The sequence below is a fragment of the Pongo pygmaeus genome, chromosome 20 (assembly GCF_028885625.2).
Source record: "Pongo pygmaeus isolate AG05252 chromosome 20, NHGRI_mPonPyg2-v2.0_pri, whole genome shotgun sequence".
Classification (NCBI taxonomy): Eukaryota; Metazoa; Chordata; class Mammalia; order Primates; family Hominidae; genus Pongo; species Pongo pygmaeus.
Window position 1 is genome coordinate 49,958,542 of NC_072393.2, and position 17,123 is coordinate 49,975,664.

The 17,123-nt window shown below is 40.7% G+C and overlaps 1 protein-coding gene across 5 annotated transcripts in view; it reads left to right on the forward strand.

Annotated features, from left to right (window-relative positions):
- Positions 1-13,776, forward strand: part of LOC129019931 (zinc finger protein 155) — a 33,060-nt gene extending 19,284 nt beyond the window's left edge. For 3 of the 5 annotated variants that reach the window (XM_054463526.2, XM_054463524.2, XM_054463523.2), the window contains 4 exons: positions 3,838-3,937; positions 7,034-7,160; positions 7,328-7,420; positions 11,597-13,776. In XM_054463526.2, coding sequence (XP_054319501.2) covers positions 3,923-3,937; positions 7,034-7,160; positions 7,328-7,420; positions 11,597-12,978 — 1,617 coding nt within the window. In that variant the 5' untranslated portion in view covers positions 3,838-3,922 and the 3' untranslated portion in view covers positions 12,979-13,776. Of the gene's footprint in view, positions 1-3,837; positions 3,938-5,491; positions 5,581-7,033; positions 7,161-7,327; positions 7,421-11,596 lie in introns of all 5 variants that reach the window. The other 2 variants (XM_063658079.1, XM_054463522.2) reach the window with 1 other exon arrangement.
- Positions 13,777-17,123: the final 3,347 nt, after the last annotated feature.

Below are 17,123 nucleotides of genomic sequence, written 5' to 3' on the forward strand. Positions count from 1 at the left end.
AATAAGGATTTTAGGACCATCCTGATAGAATTGTTTTAGGAGTTGAAAGTTGTGGTATAAAACAAAGACTTAACAGCCCCTGTCACTTTGTGCCCTGTTAATTTCCCGCGAAATGGTCAGGTCCCCGAGTGGGGTCAGAGCTCCAGCTGCCCCGGCCTTTCTCTTGGATCCCGGCAGGACGCTGGATGATCCCGGACGCCTCTGACCTCTTTTTAGGAAGGCGAGGGTTGCATCTACGTTTCACGAAGGGAGAGGAGCATTTAACTCGCATGCGGGAGGGCGACGCAGTCGGGGTGTTTGACAGCTTTCTCCTTCCCCAGCCTGACCTTTCTAAAAGAACTGCAGGGAGGGACTTGGCTACTGAGGACAAAGCTCTCTACACGAGTGGTCCTTGGCTTTTCTCTTTTTTAAAAAAAGTTATTTATTTTGTTAGTCTGTTTTTATTATTATTATTTGAGAACGAGGTTTGCTCTGTCTCCCAGGCTGGAGTGCAGCAGTGGCGCGATCTCGGCTTACTGCAACCTCCGCCTCCTGGGTTCAAGCAATTCTCTGTCCTCAGCTCCGGAGTAGCTGGGATTACAGGCATGCGCCACCATGCCCGGCTATTTTTTTTATTTTTAGTAGAGACGGGGTTTCACCATGTTGGCCAGGCTGGTCTCGAACCCGTGGTCCCAAGTGATCCGCCTTCCTCGGCCTCCCAAAGTGCTGGAATTACAGGTGTGAGCCACCTCGCCAGGCCGGTTTTTTTCTTTTACAGAGATGTTCACCTCAACCAAGAGTGTATAGGATGTGTCCTTGGGCATGGGTGTTGATAATAATTAAACCTTAATTGGTAACTTAATTCTAAGGGCTTTATGGAAATAAATACATTTACGCCACATCATGGCTCTGTGGAAAGGTATTGCGCTTTTCCTTTTTTTTTTTTTTTTTTCCCCCTGAGACGGAGTCTCGCTCTGTCGCCCAGGCTAGAGTGTAGTGGCGCGATCTGGGCTCAGTGCAACATGCCGCCTCCCAGGTTCAGGCGATTCTCCTGCCTCAGCCTCCTAAGTAGCTGGGATTACAGGTGCGCACCACCACGCCCAGCTAATTTTTGTATTTTTGGTAAAGATGGGGTTTCACTGTGTTGGTCAGGCTGGTCTGAAACTCCTGACCTCGTGATGCAACCGCCTCGGCCTCCCAAAATGCTGGGATTACAGGCGTGAGCCACCGCGCCCGGTCGCTCTTTTCCATTTTAAATATGGGAGTGAGATACTGGGTGCTTAGTTCCCAAGTAGAATGAGGTGCGGCTGGAGCTGGAACCTAGGCAGTTTGGGTCAGAACCTGAGAGGATCATCCCTTGGATACATTTTCATTGAGGTACAGGAACTAGCTGGAATCAGGTGGGTAAAGAAAGTTAGGACTTGATTGAAGGGACCTTGAGAGCAAGGCTCATGGACTTGGACTTCTGTAGGAGTCTTTTAAAAAATTGTCAACATCTTGTTTCACTGTTTATAAGGATTTTGTATTGTGGAACCATGTCATTGTGGAGCATTTTAGAATTAGATTAATAGGAAGAGAAAACATGTTTTAAATTACCCATGAATCCAAGATGTGAAGGTGGTAACTGTCTGATACAAGTGATAGAACTTCCAGTTCTCCTCCGTTTCTTTTTAGTCTTTCTTTGTGTCTATTGTATATTTATTTATAAGCATTTAAAAATTGTTATAATATCTTAATGTGTTTTCCCGTATTTCTTTAACTACAGAAATTTTTAAATACTGCTAATAGAGAATAAACTAGGAAACTGCCATATTATGTCATGCTCATCCATATTATTCCCATTGTTTTTTTTGTTTTTTGAGATGGAGTCTTGCTCTGTCTCCTAGGCTGGAGTGCAGTGGCATGATCTTGGCTCACTGCAAACTCCGCCTCCCGGGTTCACACCATTCTCCTGCCCCAGCCTCCCGAGTAGCTGGGACTACAGGCACCCGCCACCACGCCCAGCTAATTTTTTGTATATTTAGTAGAGACGACGTTTCACTGTGTTAGCCAGGATGGTTTCGATCTCCTGACCTCGTGATCCGCCCACCTCAGCCTCCCACAAAGTGCTGGGATTACAGGCGTGAGCCACTGCACCCGGCCCCCATTGTTATCATCCTTATGACTATGTCCTGATAGTTGAAAACCTTTCATTTTTATGTCATTTCAAAGCTATAGAAGAGTTGCAAAAATAGTATAAGGAATTCTCATATACTCTTTACCCAAATTTGCCAATTGTTTACATTTTTCCTGTTTGCTTTGTTGGTGGCCATCAGCCAAATACTACCAGGAACATACCTGTAACCAGAGACAATTGATTGTAGATTTCTGCAGCAAGGAAGCCCACATTCCATGGTGATCATGGGGTGACTTGGTAAGAGGTGTTTAGAAAAGGCAGGTTATAGGGTCTCACATAACATGCTAGATAATATTAAGATATCATATTAAATGATATTTATTAAATATTAGATATCTGTTTAAAAAACTACTAATTGTGCTTATAGTGTTATAATTAGATAGTGCTAGATAACATATTCCATAACATCATGGTATCTCATATGTGGTTCTATAATTAAATTTGTTCAATTTTTTCACTTAAAGTCCTCACAACTATCCTCTACCCCTACCCTTCGCCCTGACCCCAGTTTAAAGTCTAATTATATGCATTGTGTTTAGTCGTCACATTTCTGTCCTCTTTAATCTGGAAGGATTTCACAGCCTTTTTCTTTAATATATGTGGTATTTTTAAAGAGTGTAGGCAAGTTATTTTGGAGAAAGACGTTCATTGGGATTTATCTGATATATTTCACGTTTAGGTTCAGATCATGCATTGTTATTGCTTCTGGGCCTTATGCATTGTTGGTGCGGTTACCGCCAAAGTGATAAGGTTTCCTTCTTATTGTAACGTAACAGGGCCAAACGATGTTGGTTTGGCCCTTCATTGGTGATCTCAACTTTGTTCATTTGGCCAAGATGATGTCTTTCAGATTTGTCCACTATAAAATTACCTTTTTAAAAGAAATAGTCAAGTTTCTTCTGGGGAGATACATTATTAATGGGCATTCACTATAAAAATGAACTGCCAGTTCTCTCCCATTTACTTATTAGTTTCTTCAACTATAAATATTCTATCAATATGGACTCAGTCTTGTTGAGTTAAATGACATGTAAACTAACAATTATTTTTTCCAATTCTATTGAGGTATTTTTTACATATCATAGCACTCACCAATTTCAAGTGTACAATTCAGTGATCTTTAGGAATTTCACATAGTGGTTTTGCCATCATCATGATTCGGTTTAGACCATTTTCATCCCCTGCCTGGACTTCTTGTGCCCACTTACAGTTAAAACTCATTTTCAGGCCGGGCATGGTGGCTCGTGTCTGTAATCTCAGCACTTTGGGAGGCCGAGGTGGGACGTTATAGCTTGAGCTCAGGAGTTTGAGACCAGCTCTGGCAACATAGCAAGACCCCATCTCTTAAAAAATAAAAACTCATTCTCACCTCAAATCTGGAGCAAGCACTAACTTATATTCTCTCTCTATACCATTATCTATTCTGGATAGTTCATGTAAATGAGATCATGTAATCCCTGGGTTTTGTGATTGGCTTCTTTCATTTAGCATGATGTTTCCAAGCTTTGGAAACATCCTTTAAATTTCCAAATAAGATTCCATTGTATGGATACGCCACCATTTGCCTATCCATTTACCCAGAGGAAGGCATCTTGGTTGTGTGCAGTTTGGGGTTATTATGAATAATGCTGCTGTGATCGTTCATGTGCTAATTCACAATACACATCTCTCTTTTTCTGCAGACTGTGGCATGTTTCAGGCAGGATTCCTCCTTCCTTCAAACTGCATCACTCAGGAGGCTGCAAATTCCCCAAAGTAGGAGGAAAAATGACCACATTCAAGGTGAGGGGGGCGTGCCTCTCTTGCTGTTAAAATTCCATGTCACTACTCATATTGTCATGTGTTTTTCTCTGCCATGAGAAGACTCAAGGGGAAGACAGGCATTTGGGGACCTGTTGTGTGCCAGGTGCTTCCTTTATCTCTTTTGTGTTGACTGCATTTGGTTTTTGGTTTTGCTTTGTTTTGTTTTGTTACCATTATTTATTTTATGGAGTATGAAGATTAGTAGAAATGAATAGTGCTCCCACTTCCTTACCTCCCCTCTCTCAAATTATCTGTTTTTATCTTCTCTTGCTGTTTGTCATGTACATTCATAACTGTATTTGTATTGATGATATACATCTAATTGTAAACTGTGCTCTTTTTATATGTTATATAATCTTCCATTTTTATGGTTACATCATATTCCTGTTACATTGATGTATCTTTTTATTTATAACTACCTCATGCTCATAGACATATTTTAAGCAACACTGCAGTGACAGCTTTCCTATATGTAACCTTTTCCCACAAAATTAATTTTGAAAACCATGTGCCATTTTAGCTCAATTTTGAAAGGGTACTTTTGATATGTACCACATTGGCTGTTTTGCAGATAGAATATTTTAACTGGACACAGAGCAACAGGATATAACTGCTGCACCACACAAATATTGTTGGAGTTTTCACAGTGGAAGAGCTAGATTCTGTGTTCTCCTTGTCTCAGTCATACTTTGCATGTGCTTTATTTACTGGTCTCTTCTTAGTCATTTATGTAGTAAGCAGTTTAACCAAAGCAGTAGAAAGCCTTCATTTAAAATGTCCAGTGATACTAAGTTTTGCCAGTCACTTGTGTTCTGTTACTACATTTACTCCTCAGAGCAGCGGAATGAGGAGGTTCCTGGTCTCTTCTTCTTAAACGGGTGAAATATGAGAAACTGCTCAGGTGTACACAGGCAACCAAAGGTCAGGAGTGTTAGCCATTCGGCTCAGATGAAAAAGAGAAACAAGGAGAGAGACAGAATTCTCCATTGAGCAACCTATGCCCTGTGGTGTGGGTGTCTGGAGTGCCCTGTTGAGTGGTGGTGTCCCTAGTGGTGGTGCTCCTCCCCTGTCCCTACTTGCTGTGACTTCTTGTCACATGTCACTATGACATGGCATCTACTCCAGGCACTGAAGTATACTGATTACCATAGTTGTTATAGAAAATCTTTAAATCCCTTGTGGCAAAAGATGCCTCACACAATGTTACTCCAAGCACTGAAGTATACTGATTACCATAGTTGTTATAGAAAATCTTTAAATCTCTTATGGCAAAAGATGCCTCACACAATGTTACCAGAAGAAATAATGACCTGGGGAAGAAATGTTTGTCACGTGGATACCTAAAGAAAATAAAATTCAAAATCAAAACCTTGAGCACAGAATAAAAGAACAACTCCAAACAGATAGGAACAAAGGACACTAAAAGGCCTATGTAAAAGGAGAAGTAGAGATGGCCAATAACCTTGAAAAGTGATGGTTTTCATTTGTAATCAAATAAGTGAGAATAATAGAACGATTTGTTCCCCCAATCAGATTACCAAGACTGTGGGAATATTTATAACGTACTCTTGGCCATGATAAAGAGAAGCAAAGTACTTGTATTCTGTTCAAAGATTATGGAGGTAGGTAAAAAACTGGAAAGAAAGCATGCAGTTATATGATCACAGTTCTAAATGTGCTTATTTTTTGATGTTTTAATTTTCATTTGAAACTATTATTTTAAACAATGAGAGAGGAGAGTAAGATGTTCTTACATTTTACTACATCATTACTTAATGATGCTCTTTACAGGATTGATAATGGAAAATATGTGAAATTAAATATTCTTTACTGTAGCTAAAAGTAGGTCATCAGTTCTCTGGAATACTATGCAGCCATGAAATAGATAATGCTAGTAACAACAGTAAAAATGATTCCAGCTAATGTTCATTAAACAGTGGCACAGATGTTTCCAAATGCTATGTATTTCCTTGTTTAATCCTTTAAAATACTGTGCCAAATAAGGACTATTATTTAGAGAGGAAACTAAATCCTTTAGGCAAACATGTCTAAGGCCACACAGCTAGGAAGGGGCAGACCCTTAGGATGTGCAATGGTGCATTCTGGCTTCCGATCAGGACACTGAGGGCTGCAATTAACATTTGTGGTTTGTATCTTGAGAGTAGAGAACACACTACATAACTGTCCCACTCAGCTGTCCACACTGGTACTGTGGAGTAGGTTCACTGTGCACTGATTACCACCTTGTATGAGTCCTGTGAGACAGAACACGATCTCACTCAACAGGTTACGTGAAGCAGATTTGTTATCTACAAATTGGCAGCAAGGGAGCACAGAAGTGTAGGATACACTGTGAGGTGGCCATCCAAGGCTGAAGAAAACGTCCTGGGGTGGGTAGAATCTTGACCCCATTTCCACCAGAGCAGAGGTACCCCAGAAGGCAGTCCACCTGAGGTTATATACCTCAGGGGCAACACGACTTACTGGGCACTTTCTCCCTAACTCAAGACGTTATCTTCCCTAGGAAGGACAGGAACATTGCATTGCTAGCATATTCTATGTTTATTCTTCAAAACTATAAGCAGGAAAGAATGATTCAAGGCCACCCTGAAAATTACCCACAGTTACCTAAAACTTGTTGGTTTAGCAAATACTAAAGAAAAGCGATAGCATCCAGGGTTTGAGTATGAGAGAGGAGGACATTGGGCCTTACCCAACAAAGTTGGGACTGAATTGTTTAATGTTGCTGGGGCAGTTGGCAAGATTTGTTGAACCTATATATGGGTAGCCCAGGATGCAGCATGTAGAGTCCTAGAGGGTTACATACAAGTAGACTCGATGAGTGCACAGAATAAATGTACGGGACTTCATCATTTCACTTCTGGTGAAGTTCAGGAAAATCAGTGTGTGTCATTGTCAGGATATAGGCAGACTGAGTGGGAAATCTCTTAAGTTGACCTACATCCCTCACTATTGAGAACAACTTTCCACTCATCCCCTTCCCCTGCTCAATGCCACTTCTCCCCCAGTAGCCCTTGGTTATAAGATTGAAGTTATATCTTCTTGATGTTGTAGGAGGCAGTGACCTTCAAGGATGTGGCTGTGTTCTTCACTGAGGAGGAGCTGGGGCTGCTGGACCCTGCCCAGAGGAAGCTGTACCGAGATGTGATGCTGGAGAACTTCAGGAACCTGCTCTCAATGGGTGAGCACGGGCATCCTTTGTATCTTAACATCAGGCCTCAGGAGTGGCTTTGTACCTTAGAGTGTTCAAGTTTGAGTGTGCATTGGGAACCTAAATATCCAGTAAATTTTGCCTAAATATTACCCAGAATGTGTTGGGATTCAGCACGTGACCTTACCTATTCACAGGGCATCAACCGTTCCACCAAGATACTTTCCACTTCCTAAAGGAAGAAACGTTTTGGATGATGGGGACAGCAACCCAAAGAGAAGGGAATTCAGGTAAGAACTAAGTATCTGTGCGTCCTTGTACGTGACTCTCCCACCTGTTGTGCTTCTGTCCATGCCCATTTGCATTGCTCTGATGTAAATGACCACATCTCCTTCCTGGATTATTACAACTGCCTTCCAGTTGGTGGCCCTGTTCCCACCCTTCGCACCCTAAGATCTGTTCTCATGGCAGCCAAAGTGATCCTTAGGAAATGGAAGTCAGATTGTCATTCCTCTCCTCAAAAGCTTTTATAACTTCTTATTTTTATTGATGTTACAACCTCTTTAAGTGCATTTTAGAGACCTATGTGGTCTGCTCTTCATCCCATTCTGCCTCTCTGACTACATATGTCCTTTCCAACTTTCTCCATCATTTCCAGCCACATTTCTTCCCTGCTGTTTCTGTCCTGCCAAGGACACTGTATTGCCTGTTGTGGTAACCGATGACCACAAACTTAGTGGACTAAACAAAAATATTTATTATCTGTCTGTTCTTTAGGACTGAAGTCTGATACATTTCACTGGGCAAAAATCAAAGCATCCCTAGCGCTTTGTTCCTGCCTGGATGTTCTTGGAGGGAAAGCTTCACTTTGGTTTACCAGTGTCTAGGCACTGTCCACACTCCCTGGCTCTTGTTTCACGTCTCCATCTACAAAGGCAGCTACTTTGCATCTCTGACCATTCTTCCATAATCCCATTCCCTCTGCCACTCTTCCTAAGCCTCTGCCTTCTACCTTTCAGGTCCCTTGTGATTGCATTGGTCACTCCGCATAATCCAGGATGATCTTCCTACCTTCTGCTTAGGTGACTAGTGACCTTCATGGCATCTGCCGTTTTAATCCCCCTTGCTGTGTAACATAATAGGAAGGCTGACTGTATATTGCAGAACAGTTTTTTTGGCCTGCTGATGGCTGCTTATCCAATTCTGACTTTCTTAGGTTCCCTTGACATGATTGGTTTTAGGTGTGTACAATTGACCCACGTCCCGTGGCAACTTCTAAGCATTGTTTTTATGACCACACTGAGTAAGATGCCTTCCCTGAGACTTACCCTGGAGCTTTCCATAGAGAGCATATTTATATCTGGGAAGAAATTCTTTTTGAATGAGGATTTCCAGCTACATTTCCTTTGAAAGATTTACCCATCTGCAGCCCATTTGCCTTTTCCAAAGTCTATATGCACTTCACTGGCCCCAGGTTCCTCCTTCTTCTTACTAGAAGGGGGAAGAATGAGGATGAGGGGACACAAGTCATATAGCTGAACATTTACTCTATTTCTGGTCCTCTTTCTTCATAAATGTGTATATTTCTGCATCTTTATGTCATACAAGTTTTGTTTTCAAAAACATTAAAGGATATAGATTTTACACAATTTTTTCTTGATTTTTGTAGATTTAGTGCTGTATTTTGAACTGGTGAACTTTATGACCTGTTAGGAATTGGGAAACTGCCCTCTAAAACTAGAAACATCCTGAAGATTCTCCTTTCTCCTTAAAGATTTCTTATTTATTTAATTTATTTTTGAGATGGAGTTTCACTCTTGTCACCCAGCCTGTAGTGCAATGGTGTGATCTCGGCTCACAGTGACCTCCGCCTCCCGGGTTCAAGTGATTCTCCTGCCTCACCCTCCTAAGTAGCTGGAATTACAGGTGCTCACCATCACACCTGGCTAATTTTTGTATTTTTAGTAGAGACGGGGTTTCACCACATTGGCCAGGCTGATCTCGAACTCCTGACCTCAGGTGATCCACCCGCCTCGGCCTTCCAAAGTGCTGGGATTACAAGTGTGAGCCACCATGCCCAGCCAAGACCTCTTATTTATAAGTGACAGTGTATTAAATATATCTACATACCACTGTATACCAATAGGTACACACTTACCTATTAATCCTTTCCAAGATTCAACCTCTGCAACTTAACTTTCCATTGGAAGAATTTACTTAATTCAGGACTTGGTATTATCCTGACAAATTTTTGAATGTTTTGCGAGTGTGAGCCATAGTAAGAAGCACATATTTCAATATAATCCAGACAAACATTTTTCATGCCTATAGATGTGTATGAGTGACTCTAGGAGGCATTTCATGGAATAACCACTTTCCCGCTTGTCATGATGCTGTGATAATTTACATTCCAGTTCTTTTTTGAAAATGTTTATTGCAGAGTTTAACTGTATTTCATAGCTCACTAATGTGTAGTCTTCAATATAAAAAGTTATAAAGTCCTATTTATCTGCGTCATAGGCTTTCTTTTCATTCCATGTGATTCTTCACATTTTTGATTGTCTGCTCAGGAGCATCCCCCTTTGTGGACCCCTGGAAGGACAGCCTTTCAGATTCCCCTCAGAACTGTAGTTGTGTGTCCCTGTACTCTTTCAGATAACCAAGTTACTGTCCATATCAATACAGAAAAGTAAGATTAAGTATTTTACATATGCTGTGCAAAATTCTTGTGCAGGGATACTTTGAATGTGTACATAGAAACACTACAAGGTGTTTGATGTTTAATGTTGTGAAGAGTTCAACCAACTACAAAATTGACTGAGACATTTTACAGAGAACTGCTCTCACTTCACACCAAGTGCAAATTCGGGAGGTTTTCAAAACTACCTTCACATTCAATAATTTTCTAAACTCTCAGAACTCACTGAATACTTTTATTCTCACTGACTGATTTTTACAGGGAAAAGATGTATATTATACTTAGAGAAAAACAAATAAAACAGGATCCAGATGAGAATAACCAAATGCGGACCTTCTATTGTATTCTCCTGGCAGAGTAGGATGTGTTACATTCCCAGGATTAAGGTATGACTTAGACTCAAAGTACTGTCAGTCATAGAAACTCACCTGAGTGCTGGGATCCAGAGTAATTATTGGGTCTCCATTACGGAGCCATTATTGATTGATGATTCCTAGGTGATTAATCAGTCTCCTGGTCCACTAACTCTCTGTGACCTAAAGCTCCACCTTAAATCACATTGCTTATTTCTGACATGGAGAGGAGCATCTCCCACTCCCAGTCTCCCAAAGGTTTTGCCAGCTACAGCTGTAAATTATATTGTTTCACTATGCAGAGTGATCCAGTGTTTGCCTTCAAGCCAACCAAGACACTCTTCTGAGGTATGACACTTCAGGATCCTAGTGGTTACCTCTCAGATGCTGAGGACAAAGTCCCAACCTCTTTTTGGTTAGGTTAACTTTTTTTTTTTTTTTTTTTGAGGCAGAGTCTTGCTCTGTCTCCCAGGTTGGAGTGCAGTGGTATGATCTCAATCTCAGCTCACTGCAACCTCTGCCTTCCAGGTTTAAGCAATTCTCCTGCCTCAGCCTCCTGAGTAGCTGGGACTACAGGCATGTGCTACCAACCTGGCTAATTTTTGTATTTTTAGCAGAGATGGGGTTTCAAGGCCAGGCTGGTCTTGAACTCCTGACCTCAAGTGATCTGACCACTCTGGCCTCCCAAAATGCTGGGATTACAGGTGTGAGCCACTGCACCCAGCAATTTTTTTTTTTTTTTTTTTTTTTTTTTTTGAGACAGGGTCTTGCTCTGTCACCCAGGGCTCACTGCAACTTCCACCTCCCAGGCTCAAGCAATCCTTCCACCTCAGCCTCCCAAGTAGCTGGGACTACAGAGTGCGCCACCACAGCTGGCTAATTTTTGTATTTTTAGTAGGGACAGGGTTTTGCTATATTGCCCAGGCTGGTCTCGAACTCCTGGGCTCAAGTGATCAATCCCAAAGTGCCGGGATTACAGGCTTGAGCCACCGTACCTGGCCTAGTTTAACTTCTTTATAAGGATATACAGCATAAATACAAATATACAAAGTATTGATTAAGTTATTGCTTTTCCTTAAAGTTCCTTTTGATTCATATTTCATTATGTACATATATTTTTATTTTCATAATTTATCACGCAAGATATTGGACTGACTAGGAAATTCATTACAAATAGTAACAAGTTAAATGTATATCATATTTTTAAATTAAGTCTATTATTTCTATCAAGGATTTTACATGTGAGACATGATGTGGTTCTGAATTGGCCTCATGCAAACCAGAAATCAAGGTGTACTTGGAAACTGAACGTTCTCTGTATTCATTAAAGTTTAATGTCATGTCCTAAGTGTAAAACCTTGAGAGCACTGAATAAAGGCTTCACCTGTACACATCTCTTAAATCTGTCTTTATAGGAGGCAAGATCCAAACTGAGTTGGAGTCTGTTCCAGAAGCAGGAGCACATGAAGAGTGGTCCTGCCAGCAAATCTGGGAACAAATTGCAAAAGACTTAACCAGGTCTCAGGACTCTATCATAAATAACTCTCAGTTCTTTGAAAATGGTGATGTCCCCTCCCAGGTTGAAGCAGGACTACCCACAATTCACACAGGACAGAAACCTTCCCAGGGTAGGAAGTGTAAACAGTCCTTCAGTGATGTTTCCATCTTTGGTCTTCCTCAGCAGTTATACTCAGGAGAGAAGTCTCATACATGTGATGAGTGTGGAAAAAGCATCTGTTACATCTCAGCTCTTCATGTTCATCAGAGAGTCCACGTGGGAGAGAAACTCTTTATGTGTGATGTGTGTGGCAAGGAATTCAGTCAAAGCTCACATCTGCAAATTCATGAGAGAGTCCACACTGGAGAGAAACCATTCAAATGTGAGCAATGTGGTAAAGGTTTCAGTCGTAGATCAGCACTTAATGTTCATCATAAATTACACACAGGAGAGAAACCTTACATTTGTGAGGCATGTGGGAAGGCCTTCATTCATGATTCCCAGCTTAAGGAACATAAGAGAATCCATACTGGGGAGAAACCATTCAAATGTGATACATGTGGTAAGAGCTTCCATTTTAGGTCAAGACTTAAGAGCCATTCCATGGTTCACACAGGAGAAAAACCATTTAGGTGTGATACCTGTGATAAGAGCTTTCATCAGAGATCAGCACTTAATAGGCATTGCATGGTGCACACAGGAGAGAAACCATACAGATGTGAGCAGTGTGGAAAAGGCTTCATTGGTAGGCTAGATTTTTATAAGCATCAGGTGGTCCACACAGGAGAGAAACCATATAATTGTAAAGAATGTGGGAAGAGCTTCAGATGGTCCTCATGCCTTTTGAACCATCAGCGAGTCCACAGTGGAGAAAAAACCTTCAAATGTGAAGAATGTGGGAAGGGATTTTATACAAATTCACAACTGTCTTCCCATCAGAGATCCCACAATGGTGAAAAGCCATATAAATGTGAGGAGTGTGGGAAGGGCTATGTTACTAAGTTTAATCTTGACTTGCACCAGAGGGTCCACACGGGAGAGAGACCTTATAATTGTAAGGAATGTGGGAAGAGCTTTAGCCGGGCCTCAAGTATTTTGAATCATAAGAGACTCCACTGCCAGAAAAAACCATTCAAATGTGAGGACTGTGGAAAGAGGCTTGTACACAGGACATACCGTAAAGACCAGCCGAGAGACTATAGTGGGGAAAACCCATCCAAATGTGAGGATTGTGGGATACGCTATAAGAGGCGCTTGAATCTGGATATACTTTTATCATTATTTCTAAATGACACATAATTGTTCATATTTATGGGGTACAATGTGATATTTTAATGTGTGCATATAATTTATAGTGATCCAATCAGTGTAATTGGTGTATCTGTTACCTCAAACATTTACCATTTCTTTGTGTTGGAAAATTCAAAATCCATTTGAGAGGAGTTGGTAGACAGCAAGGGAAGGGTCCCTGGAGACCCCCCACCAAACGGGTCAGTGCCTCATCCCCACACAACATAAAAAGCAGTCTGGGGAAGAAAATCAAGCTACAGGCACTGATAAGGGAACTAGCACAGGGGATTGTGCCTGGAGACATGCCCGTGGCTGCACAGATAGAAGAACCTCCAGCCCATTCAGGTAAAAAGTCACACAAACCTCCGGCTCATTCAGTTAAGGGAAAAAGACCTGACACAGAAATGCCTTTGTCCTTTGTATAATCAGCAGCTCCCAGGAAAAAGTTTCTTCTTTTGTGGGCATGAACACAGTGGGCTTCAGTAGGTTCAGGTTGGCACTTTCTTTTGTGGAAAAGGAAAAGCCCAGCCTCTGTAAATTATCACTTCAGCTCCTGATTGGTCCCAGGCCAAGCTGAATAGCCCTTATGAATCATCACTTCAGTTCCTGATTGGTCCCGGGCCAAGGTCCCAGACCAAGCTGAATCACGCTTTCTCCAAGACAGCCCGCAGGCTAAGTGCATTCCTTCCCCTTCCCAGTCCATACAAACCCCAGACCCCAGCCTCATACTGGGCAACTTATTTGGATCCCCATCTCCACTGTGAAGAGCTTTTTTCTTTCACTTATTAAACTTTTACTCCAATTTCACCCTTGTGTCTGTGCTTCTTAATCATATTGGACGTGAGATTAAGAACTCCGGGGGATACATCACAAGAGAGACTGCTACAGTGTGGTGCATTTGTGAGACTACAACACATTTTTAGCAATTTTTAAATAATTGTTGATGATAGTCACCTTTAGTGCTGCAGAACAGTAGAACTTATTCTTCCCCTCTACCTCTTTTCTATCTGTTAGCCAGCCTTTGGCCATCTCACCTACCTCCTACACTTCCTTGCCTGTCTACATCCACTGTTCTACTCTCTACTACGAAATCAACTTTTTTTGACTTCCATATGAGTGATGACAGTATTTCTCTTTCTTTGCTTGGCTTATATTAACAATGTCCTTGAAAACTCATCCATGTTGCCACAAATGATAAAATTTTGTTTCCTTGTTATGTCTAAAGAGGATTCCATTGTGTATATATGCCACCTTTTCTTCATTCATGTATTGATAGACACTTAGGTGGATTCCATATCTTGGCTATTGTGAGTAGTGTTACAAAGAACCTGGGAGTGTAGATATCTCCTCGACATACTCATTTCCTTTCATTTGGATATACCCAGTAGTAGAATTGCTGGATCACTTGAATTTTATTATGCTTCAGAAGCTCCACACGGGAGAGAAACTATGGAAGTATGAGGAGGGTGGTATGTTCTTCATTCAGGCCTCAAGTGTTCAACTTCAGAATGTCCACATTGGAGAGAAGCCTCAGTAATGTTTGTAATAAAGTCTTTATTCAGTTTCATGACTACAGTCTCACCTAAGCATTCGCAAAGGGGAGAAGCATTAAAATATGAGGCACATAGAAAGCAGTTCCCTTTGAGTTTGTACCTTGTAATTTATCACAGAATCCATGCTGATGATACATTTCATCCAGTCCTGTAGGAGAAAAAACATTTAAGTTAAAGCCTGTTTCGGCCATAGCTCAGCATACCCCAGTGGTCCTGGGACTGTCATAGTGGAGAACCCTTGTAAGTTGTGCAGTAGGGCTTCAAACAAAAGTTTGACAGTTACAGTTATTCAGGAGACAGGCCTTAAAATAAGAGTTCATTCATGCATTTACAAAACTAATCATGAACATATCAAAGTTGATTACCACTAGAATGTCAGCGACATGTGTTTTCTGCTGCATCTTCACAACTTTTAACACTGATTATCACTTTGTGTTCACTATGTGTTAGATGAATCAAAAGGAGCAAACCATATGTAACTAACCTGCACATTGTGCACATGTACCCTAAAACTTAAAGTATAATAAAAAAAGAAAAAAAAAGCAAATGCAATGTTTTAAAATTGTATCTAAGAGAGGAAATCTACAAATAATTCAGGGACACCTGAGTTGAAATGCAGAGTACACTAAATACTGCAGTTCACAGCATTATTTTTGATAATATCTGTTCACACTTGGTTCCTGTCTTCCCCTCCTCCTCTATTCTGAAGTTGCATTCTTAGTATTTGTGGCTTTGTGTAGTGTTCCATTGGTTGAATACAATATAAATTCAACAATAATTTGTAATTTTACTCACACTACAGGCTGAAAACATTGTAATAAATTCAATAAAACATCTTAATACAAAAATTTAATATCATAAAAATCTTTTCCAATTATAATCTAGATCACAAAAGCTGAAATTCAATCACATCATGAAAAGTGGAAAATTCACAAGTATGTGAAACTAAACAACACACTCTTTTTATATATATATATACACTTTAAGTTCTAGGGTACATATGCACAGTGTGCAGGTTTGTTACATATGTATACATGTGCCATGTTGGTGTGCTGTACCCATTAACTCGTCATTTACATTAGGTATATCTCGTAATGCTACCCCTCCCGCCGTCCCCCACCCCACAACAGGCCCTGGTGTGTGATGTCCCCTACCCTGTGTCCAAGTGTTCTCATTGTTCAATTCCCACCTATGAGTGAGAACATGCAGTGTTTAGTTTTCTGTCCTTGTGATAGTTTGCTCAGAATGATGGTTTCCAGCTTCATCCATGTCCCTGCAAAGGACATGAACTCATCCTTTTTTATGGCTGCATAGTATTCCATGGTGTATATGTGCCACATTTTCTTAATCCAGTCTATCATTGATGGACATTTGGGTTGGTTCCAAGTCTTTGCTATTGTGAATAGTGCCACAATAAACATACGTGTGCATGCAACACACTCTTAAATAATATGTCAGAGTAAATCAGAAGTGAAATTAGGAAATACCTGGAGACAACTGAAAATGAAAACAATGGCCAAAACTTTTGGAATGAGGCAAAAGCAGTAGGAGGAGGGAAATTTATATCTGTAAATGCTTATATTAAAAAAGAAGAAAGATCTGACATCCACAGCCTAATTTTATTTTCATGAACTAGAAAAAGAGAATCTTACAGAAAGTGATTAGGAGGGAAATAATAAAGATTAAAGTATTAATAAATAAAATAGAGAAGAAGAATACAAAGAAAATCAACCAAACCAAGAGTTGGTTATTCTGAAAGACTAACAAAATTGTGAAAACTTTAGCAGGACTGACTAAAAAATAAAGACTCAGGTAACTAAAAGTGGGGACATTATTACCAATTTTTACAGAGGTGAGCCACAGTGCCCAGCTTGATTTTTGTATATGGTGTAAGGAAGGGGACCAGTTTCAATCTTCTGCATGTGGCTAGCCAGTTATCCCAGCAGCACTTATTGAATAGGGAGTCCTTTCCCTGTTGTTTTTGTCAATGTCATCAATGACATGGTTTGGATGTGTCCCCACCCAAATATCAGCTTGAATTGTATCTCCCAGAATTCCCACGTTGTCGGGGGGGACCCCACAGAAAGTCAGAATTATTAATTAAAAGGGAAACAGAACGAAGAATTTTAAAAATTCACAGCCTATCTACTTTGGAAAAAAATTAGAAAACCTGTTCTGGATAAAACAACGGTAGAGATAAGCAACCGATTTAGGAGATTAGTTTGGATTGGTCATGTCAACTGAAGCCAGGACCTGCTGTCACTAACACTGGAAGAATGACCCCAAAGGCATCTCAGAGATCATAGGGGCTGCTCCTCCCATCACAGACCCAGAGTGCAAGGACCTGGGAAGCAGAAGGGACCTTTGATGCCAAGTGCCCTTAACCTCTTAGGCTCAGTTCCGTGCATGCTACGATTGAGTGTGTCAAAACATTTTATCTTTCGGGAAGGCAGAGTAGATCAAGGATACAGCTATAACTGGCATATGAATAGTGATCACTCAGTTTTCAGAGAGCGGATGTTTGGCATCGTAAGTTTGGCACAGTCACCTTATTTTTGTGTCTAAACAAAATTTTGAAAAGTTTTTAGTTTAGAAAAATAG